Source organism: Eublepharis macularius, chromosome 2, assembly GCF_028583425.1.
Source record: "Eublepharis macularius isolate TG4126 chromosome 2, MPM_Emac_v1.0, whole genome shotgun sequence".
Taxonomy (NCBI): domain Eukaryota; kingdom Metazoa; phylum Chordata; class Lepidosauria; order Squamata; family Eublepharidae; genus Eublepharis; species Eublepharis macularius.
The window spans coordinates 224,348,715-224,358,461 of record NC_072791.1 but is presented as its reverse complement, the minus strand read 5'-3'; the positions used below and the strand labels follow the sequence as shown (position 1 = coordinate 224,358,461).

Here is a 9,747-nt window from a genome sequence, read left to right as displayed (position 1 = left end):
CTTCCTTGGAGGTCTCCCATCCAATTACTAACCCAGGTCGACCCTGCTTAGCTTCTGAGATCTGATGATCGGGCTCACCTGGGCTATCCAGGTCAGGGACCGTTCCTACTTCTGCCTGGGAAAAGGAGCTCTGACTCTCCGAAGCTCCTACCCTGAAAATCTTGTTGGCCTTTAAGGTGCTGCTGGACCCGAATAGCAATTGATTACATAACAATTTCTCCTTTGCTTTTAGGCTGACTGTAATAGAACAGAGAGTGATCACTGCCCATTGAGACTTCCGCTGGGCTTTAGGGACAACATCTTTCTCAAGCCTGTTTCGGGTCCTCTAGAAGGGTACCTGCCTGGTAAAAGGAGACTTAAGTGGACTCCACAGCTCCATGCCAACCTAGCCCAGTCATTGGCGAAGAATGACTTGCGGTCACAGCGTCAAGCACTACTGCAGAATGGCTTTTTGGGGCTATTGGGCCTCTTACGATTTTGGAGGGCTCTTGCCTGCAGAACTCATGCAGCAATAGAATTAGCAAACGTTAGAGATAATATTCCCAGAAAGGCCACCAGATTTTATTAGTCTTTTGCGGCAAAACCTCGAAACATTTCTTTTGCAGTACTTTAAAGGTTATCAAGTTTTTGAAACCCCTAGCATACGCTTTGGCCATATATTTGTTTAACATCAAATACAGCAGCATGGTGTTTACAAGCAGCATCCCAAAGATGGGAGGAAAACAGCTCCCCGTTATTGGCTTCCAGTGGTCTTCCACCTATGGGTTGGGGGACCAAAGTTGCCACTGCCAGCCTCCGTGTGCGGCCTGGAGTTCTCACGATCTTCAGACCACTGAAAATCATTTCCCTAGGAGGACATGGCGTGACATCTCTTCTGCCCTAGTTGCCAGTTCCAGGTCACAGAGCTCCTCCTGGAGTGGCATGCTCCTATCGGGCTGCTGTTTTTTTCTGACTCACTTAATAAATGTTTAACTTGTCCTTTTCCCAAGGAGCTGAGGTGGCTTAGGCTGAGCAAGAGGGTGAGAGGTCCATGGTCACCCAGAGAGCTTTGTGGCAGACACAAGTCCAACACATCACATTGATCTTGGGAAGGATCTTCTGCTGAGAGGAGACAGTAGTCCGGTAAGGCGAGACCGCTCATTGGTGGAGAGGATTTTGCCATAGCTCGGATCCGGTCCTCCCATCTCTTCCTCATTTTGGTTTGTTGCCCCTGGTCTTGGCACGGCCGTAACTTTGGTGCCGCCTTTTCCTGTCTTCTTGTTCTGATGTCACACAATTGTCTGTCATGTGACGGCAGCTTAGTAAATACCATTGCTAAGTGGGTCCCAGTGGGGAAGGCCACTGATGTTGAAGGACCTTGATAGGTAGGCATATGCATGACCTTAAAGTGTTGCAAAAAGCAAAACATCTCTTTTCATATCACCACGTCTCTCTAGTGAGGGCATGCATCATGCCCCCATCAAAATGGACTGTGGACCACAGGCATGCATGCTAGAATAATCAATTGTTAGTCTTCAAAGTGCCATTAGACTCCTAATGATTAATAATGAGTGGTATCAAACTTTTCTTTCTATCCAACAAGTTTAAGCATGTTTACTTATGACTAAGGCCCACTGAACTCAGTTGTGCTTTCTTCTGCTTAAACTCTTCTAAATTGCACTGTACTGTCTCAACACTGCTTAATTGCACGCAGTGGCCATGTGCAGATTCACATGGTAGAAAATCTTTGTGGACACGACAAGGACTTTGTATTTTAATAGTTGGTTATTTGTTTCGTACCCTTGCCTTTCTCTCCAGTGGGCACCCCAAGTAGCTTACAACGTTCTCCCCTTCTCCCTTTTATGCCCACAACAATCCTGTGAGGTTGGTTAAGCTAACTGTGGTCACCTACTGAGCTTCCATGGCAGGGCAGGGATTTGAGCTTGGGTCTTCCACCTCCTAGTCCAGTGTTCGAATCACGACACCATGCTGACGCACAGTGAGAGGTTTGTGCCTCCTGGACATTTGCAGGCTTCATTTTGATCAAGGCTGTTGGCCAAACTAGATGTGTGGTTTTTTAGAGAGTTGGGCTGGACCCAACTTGGAGTTCTTTGCAGCTGCACAGCAGCTGTGGGGAATGGCTGTTTAAATATAATTATGATCCCGTTGGATCTCAGAATTCCACTCGGGAGTGAGGGGAGAGAGGACTCCTGCTCCCCTCTTAGCCTTTTCCCCATGCCAAGATAGCACTTGGGTGAGTATGCTGTGCACATGGAGCAGCAAAAAACAGAGCAAGTAACTACCCCCCAGTGTTGCTTTAGTGTGGAAACCAGCTGGAGGGGGAGACAGGAGCCCTTCCTCCCCTCCCCATGGCAGCGTTCCAAGCCCATTTGGGTTCTCCTTTATTTTTAACTGCTGTTCCCTGCAGCTGCTGTGTGGCTGTGGGCACCTGAGTTGGGTTTAGGAAACCTGAACACAACTCTTTAAAGCTCCTCATGCCTAGCTTGGGTCTACGGGCATGCAGGTAGATTGCCCCCCCCCCAACGCTGCCACCATTTTCATCCCAAAATGGCCCTGGATTGCTGTGGGCAGTAGTTCCCCTGGACTTATCCGGGGTGCATAAATGGTTCTAGAGAGGAGCCTGAATCCGCTTCTGCTTGCAGACTACAATCATAACCAGAATCAAAATGTGCGCATCTGGAAGGCACAGAACTTCCACTGCGGTTCTGGCAGCTGCAAGGCCTTTGTATCATGTGAACTGGGCCTAAGCTGGGTGTGGTTGTCTCTCTTTGCCAGACGCTGTATACATTTAGGTGCGCCCAAGCCTGTTGAAATCCTGGCTCTGAATGGGATTGGGCTGTACAACTGCAGAGCATTCTGCTCTGTGTCATAAGCCCCGTTGAACTTCCTTGCTTCTGAGTTAATACGTTGGTTTCTACGTGGCTTTGTGCCCGCCAAGAGGGCCAGTCTTCACTTACAGCTTGTAATCTGTAGTCCTATACAACGTTAGGGTGTTGGGTCACAAGTGCCAGTAGGCAAAGATGAGATGGGGAAGAAGTTCCAAGGAAAGCGACGAGTGGCGGTCTGCATCCTGTCTGCGATACTTGGGTTTGGATCCACTCCTGCAAGGTTTTGCCACAATACCATCAGTTATGACTTCAAATGCCAGATGAATGGCTGACTGGACAGGGCCCTCTGTAACACACAAGCGCCAGGAATAAAAACTGTGCTGTGCAATACCTGAGGCCTTCCCTAAAAATCTCGGCAATGTGGACCCATGAAGCTGCCTTACTCCGAATCAGACCATTGGCCCATCAAGGCCAGTATTGTCTACTCAAGACGGCAGCAGCTCTCCAGGCAGAGGTTTTTCACATCACTTAATACCTATTCCTCTTTTTAACTGGAGACGCTGGGAATTGGAACCTGGAGCCTTCTGCATGTCAAGCAAAGGCTCTTTCCTCATTATGTGCCCTGGAGGGTGCTCCAATCAGCTGATAAAAAACTGCTGGTGGTCCCTGGCCCCAGGGGGGCTTGCCAAGCCTCAACCAGAGCCAGGGCCTTCTCGGTCCTGGCACCAGCCTGGTGGAACTCTCTGTCTGCAGAAACCCAAGCCCAGAAAGATCTATTATCTTTTCGCCAGGCTTGCAAGCAGGGTTTTTTTTTTCTGGGAAAAGAGGTGGTGGAACTCAAGACCGCACAATAATGTCACTTTGGGTCACCTGGAACAAGGGGGAAGTTTTTTAAAGTTTAAATCACCCTCGGTAAAAATGGTCACATGGCCAGTGGCCCCGCCCCCTGATCTCCAGATAGAGGGGGGTTTAGATTGCCCTCCACACTGCTCGGTGGCGTGGAGGGCAATCTAAACTCCCCTCTGGAGATCAGGGGGCAGGGCCACCGGCCGTGTGACCATTTTCAAGAGGTGCTGGAACTCCATTCCACCGCGTTCCTGCTGAAAAAAAGCCCTGCTTGTAAGACAGAGATGTTCCGGCAGGCATATGGTTGAGGCTGGGTGCGAGCCTTCCCACTGGTCTTCTATTGGGGGGGGGGTTGCAATCCCCACCCTGATTTTTTTCTACCAGTTGGATCATTGCTGCTCCTCCATCACCCACCTTACAGAATGTCTAGTTGGGGGTTGGAAATGTAGGCTGTCATCTAGAGCTGTTTTAGAGTTGTTATTATTGAACTGTCAAATTTTGATTTTAATTCAAATTTTATTATAAATTTACTATTGATGTTATCTTTCCTGACTGAGTCCGTTTGTGGGGAGGACCGATTATACATTTAATAAATCAAATCAAGCAAGCAAATCACTAATCCATCAAGGTTAGTACTCAGAGCCAGTTTGGTGTAGTGGTTAAGAGCGGGGGACTCTAATCTGGAGAACCTAGTTTGATTCCCCACTCCTCCACTTGAAGCCAGCTGGGTGACCTTGGGTCAGCCACAACTCTCTTGGAGCTCTTTCTGCCCCACCCACCTCACAGGGTGTTTGTTGTGGGGATAATAACAACATACTTTGTCAACTGTTTTGAGAGGGTTTTAAGTCGTCCTGAAGGGCGGTATATAAATCAAATGTCATTATTATTATTACTGTCTACTCAACCTGTGATTAACAAACCTGAATTGCACCAAAGCATGGAAACCAGTCCTTCAAGCACTGGGGTAACAAACAGGACACAAGCTCGGCATCGGACTGGGTTGCATGTGATTCCCAGGGTGGCATTTGCCAGGTTGGAGGTGAGAACACTGGCTTGTGTACCGAGGGACAAAGAGTACTACCTAGGTGCCAGTTTTAGCTAGGACAACAGGGCAGGCTGTAACGTGACGCCTCTCTCTTGGTTAATGTTTCATAAACTCAGGTGTGACTCTGATGGATTGATGGGAGTTTGTGAAGAGAATTCAGAGCAGGTCTACGGAACGAAAGTACAATCTTGTGATTTTAATAACAGTTTGGATGTAAGACAGCTTGCCTCTAGAGCTGCCTCTGTTGGTTACAGAACTGCAGCTTTAAGTGAGAATTAGTGATCGAACTCTTGCTGTCTGTGTTGGATTGTGTTGGCATTAACAGGTTCCTTTGCAGAGAACTCTGCACAAATACGGAAAATTCAACTAGATTTGTTGCCAGAACTCATCATACAAGGTGTATCTTCACCTTAATCACCTTCTCCATGATGTAATCGTCATGGAGAAGTTGTGTGGTGTTTCAAAAATAAAGGTGATTGTTTTATCATGGGTTCATACTAATGATGAAATTATACCTGTTTCTAAAGAAGCTGTGTCCACTTTCCTGGAATATGGGGTGGGTGGGTGCCATGAGAACGGTGCTCAAAGCAGCCACAGCCAGCATGCCAGAGAGCCACATGTGGCTCCCAAGCCACTGAGTGAGGATCACTGCGGTTGAGTATACTCTACCAGTTCTGTGAATATAATGCTCTAAGGTGGAGACTCTCTTGTCATTAATTGTACCTTTTTCCACTGCACAAGTCAATGGAATTTTTTGCATTCCACGGAGCTAATTTATGCGCAAGCAAGAGTTTATACATATCCGTGGGGTCTTTTGACATCTACCACATCGCAAACTACTTCTGAAATTCCCATGAGTTTTAAAAATAATTGCCAGTTCGTATAGGGGAGCAGTATACTTCAGGGTTAGTTGGTAACTTCTGTAGATTGTGGACGTGGTTCGAGAGAGGATAATGGGTTAAATTTTGAGAGATCCCTGCCGTAGGGTAAACTCCTACTCCCAAATGCCCTTATTTTGGCAGAGTGTGTAGAGAAGAAGTTGTGCAACTTTGTCCTCTTAGGACGTTATCACCTGGGTGTTAGTAAACAATATCCCCAAAGTATAGCTACTTGTGTTTTTGTTCAGTAAATAAAAAAGAGCCTAGAGAACAAAACAACCCAGAAATATACTGATTTTGCCTTTTGGATGTGTTTTTTTAAAAAAAGACCCAGTTCATTAAAAGTGTTTGGGGTAAAAAAAATCATGCGAGTTTCCCCCCAGAAAACTCCTCATGAATATTTGAGGGGCATCTACCTGACCACTGAGAGATATTCTTGAGGTAGAAAAATACCCCAGATCAACAACAAAATTGACAAGTTTAATGTCATTAATTATTGATACTGATGCAGTCAAGGATGTTTTCAGGCTGCCTGGGTGTTTGAGTACTTTTTTAAGAAGTCTTCTGCCTCCACAGATAGTTGTTTCTTCATCATGGAACATTTTTCTACCCCTTTATGCATTCGTTTGGGGTAAAAATATACCCCAGAATACAACTAGCATGTTCTAAATTTTTAGAGTTTTGCCTATAAGTAACAACCTTTCAAATAACATCAGGCTGTTTTGAACCAGGTTATTTTTTTTAAATGGAGGTAGTTAACTACTACAGTTGATTTTTTCTAACAATCCATTTTTTAAAAATCTTGTTTTTGTTTAAAAATACTATTTGCAGAAACAGACGGCCGAGAATTTGCTTCTTGGCCGGCTGTATCAGGCAGTCTATCATTTGGAACCTGAAAATGTCTGGTTGTAGACATTTAATTTTATTTACTGAGTATTAGCTCTGCACCCATCTGCTTCATCCATTTATCCTGTCAGGAAACATCATTTTCTATTAATCATGTTGCAAAATCAACGTTAAAATACAGAATGAGATATTTGGAAATTTCCCCCAAGGGGTTTTTACCCTGGTATTTTGTTTCAGTACTGTTATTTAGAGACATAGTTTTGATTACTAAACAACACAATTCGGAAGCAGATTGCCAACAACCAGAGCTTTTTTGCGGTGGTACTCGCCCGTATTGAGTGCTGTCCCCTTTTGGGAGGGAGGGCTTTTCCACGTACTGATGGAGGAATTGGTCAAAATTGGTGCAACCATATTTATGAGTACCAGCATCTCCCCCAAAACACTGTCAAATAACTAATGGACTTTATTAGCCCTAACTAGCCAATGCAGCATTTTTTGCTTTTTGCAGCCTGATCTGATAAATATTGGTTATTTATAGTCTACCTTTCTCACGGAGTCTCGAGGCAGATTGCACAGTAATTCAGTATGATCAACAGCTGGGACTTCAGTAAACAGTACAATAGGGTGTAGATGGCAGAAGACTTTGAAAACAAGCTGAAATTTGATACAGCGTTGAAGCAATACCTAAGCATTTTGAACATGACATAATAAAACAACAGTAACAGACGGTGCGTAGTAGTATAGTCTATAGTTCCTGTCCTTTTATCGAAGCATCTCTTTGAACCATTTCCTTACAACACCCTATTATCTGTGCAAGAAAGCCCTCCGAAATAATTTAGTTTTGCACAGTTTATGGAAAGCTTGCAGAGAGGGACCTTCCCTGACCACATCAGGCAGGTCGTTCCATAAGGTGGGGCCACAATAGAGGATGCACATGTATGGGCAGCTGTTGTTTTTGCCATTTTGCAGGGTGGCACCTGCAGGAAGCCCTGTTCGGATGGGTGAAACTGCTGTAGGGTGAGAGGCGCTCTCTCAGAGATGAGGGTCCAGGGCCATGAAGGGTTTTGTATTTGATAGTCAAAACATTGTATTGAGCCCAGTAACTGATGGGCAGCCAATGAGTGACTGCTGAATGGGAAGAATATGCATGCTCCGCCTAGCTCCCAATAATAACCAAGCTGCAGCATTCTGCACCAAATGGAGTCTCCGAGTTAACTTTGAAGGGAGTCCTATGTAGAGTGCATTGCAGTAGTCAAGTCTCAGTGTTACCATATTGTAGATCCAGGCGGACAGGTCTGATGTGTCAAGTTCGGGGGCCATCTTTCGAACTAGACTGAGTTTGCGGAAGGTGTTTCTTGTGACAGCATTAACTTGCTTATCTAGCAGCAGCATTGAATCCAGTATAACCCCCAGGCTCTTAACCAAGTCTTCAAGAGTCAACTGGACCCCATCGACATCGGAGAGCACAACGTCTTTCCAGATCTCTGCCTTCCCAACCAGCATCAATTTACAAAATTATTTTTTTCCTGTTCAGACCAGCTCCTTGAAATGAAGCAGTTGCCAGCAGACACGGTCCGAATTCTTTCCAGCTCACAGGTGATCACGTCGGTCGTCAGCGTGGTTAAAGAGCTGATGGAAAACTCCTTGGATGCCAACGCAACAAGTGTGGAGGTCAAATTGGTAAGCTGTGTTGCACTGAAAATCAAATGAGAATAAGAATGTGGATAAAATGCCATTTCTTTGTATGGTATGAGGGTGCTTATAATGATTTTAAGTAAATGTGTGTATGTGTCTTTAAATGCTTGGTGTGGTATAGGTGAACAATGGGGGTGAAAGAGAGGGATGAGCGAGTGAGATGAATGGCGGATGAATGAGAGTGTGGGCAGAGCGAATGCAGTTTTAGACTGAGAGTGGAGAGAAAAGATTCAGTCAGGACAAGAGAGGTGAGCTGGGAGCAGCCTTAGCATGTTTAAGTATTTATGAGGAAAATATTGAGTCTGGTTTTAGCAGGCAAGCTGTGTGCAGCCTGAGTATTTTTAAGCAGTTCTGAGAGAAATATAACCTGTGTGGAAACCTGAACTGTGTGTTTGTGAAAGAACATTCAGTCAGGGATAAACAGGCAAACTGTGCATGCGCCTGAGAAAAAGTCTTACTTGTAATTGAGAGGGAAATTAATATCAAAAACAGGCAAGCTGTTGTCAGGGCTTGTCTCTGCTGCCGCTGGGCAGGGCGCCGGCTGGGCCAGCCCTGACATCAGAGGGGCACCAGGGATGCAAGGAGGGGCGGTATACATCACCCAGACTCCCTCTCAGTCCACTCGCTGGCCTGCTCAACCTGGCCTGCTTACCCTCTGCATCCTCCTTCATCTCCTCCTTCCAGAACTCTCCTCCAAGCCTCCACTCTTGCATCCTACTGCTCTCACTCCACATCATCACTCCTCACTCACACCCACCACCTCAGAGCTCTTCCTAGCCACCTTATATAGGGCTTCCTTTCCCTGCCCCGCCCTCCTTCTAGGCTTGTGCCCTCTCCTGACTGGGCCCAGCTGTGCCTCCCCTCAGGTATTTCCCTCCTATCACTAATCCCTTCTAGGCTTCCTTGCCTTGCTGGCAGGGTGGGGTTGAATGCAAGCCATCCCCAGCTGAGGCCTCCTTGGCCTTGCTCGCGAGGAGCTGCCCTGGCCAGCTTCTGGGCTGCCTGCTCATTGCTGCTGGGCGGGGCTGCCCATCTCCTCCCCCAGAATGCCTGTGGCAGCTCCACCTGGAGGGGCTTGGCTCCTAGCCACTCCTGAGCCAGGCTGCTGGCCTCTAGCCGGGGTGTGGCTCTGGGCTGTAGTGGCTGCTTCTCCTCCTTGGAAGGTAAGGGCTCTGTTTGGGCTGTTGCTGGGTCCCTATCCCCCCTGCCTTGGCCCTTTTCCTCTAGCCTGCTTAGCCCCCTCTCTTCCCCCTGGAGGGTGGGACTAGCTGGCCTCTCCCTGCTCCCTCCAGCCCTCTGAGGCTTTGGCCTTTTGCCCCTCCCCCCTGTTGTAGGCAGGTTCTGGACTTGGTTGCTGGCTGGGCTGGCAGGGCCGCTGTCTCCCGGTTGCCTCCCACTGCTGCCTCCTGGCAAGTCTGGGGGCTGGGACTCAGACCCCGGACAGCTGTGTGCAACCTGAGCTTATTTATGTTATTTGTGAGAAATATAACCTGTCTGGAAGCCTGAACTGTGTGTCTGTGAAAGAACATTCAGTCAGGGAAAAACAGGCAAACTGTGTGTGCGCCTGAGAAAAGATCTGTGTGACTGGGTTTAAGTAAAGTAACTTTAA

The 9,747-nt window shown here is 47.0% G+C and overlaps 1 protein-coding gene across 2 annotated transcripts in view; it reads left to right on the top strand.

Moving 5' to 3' along the window:
* Positions 1-9,747, top strand: part of PMS1 (PMS1 homolog 1, mismatch repair system component) — an 85,514-nt gene that overhangs the window by 1,061 nt on the left and 74,706 nt on the right. For both annotated transcript variants that reach the window (XM_054972514.1, XM_054972513.1), the window contains exon 2: positions 7,978-8,123. In XM_054972514.1, coding sequence (XP_054828489.1) covers positions 7,992-8,123 — 132 coding nt within the window. In that variant the 5' untranslated portion in view covers positions 7,978-7,991. The remainder of the gene's footprint in view (positions 1-7,977; positions 8,124-9,747) is intronic.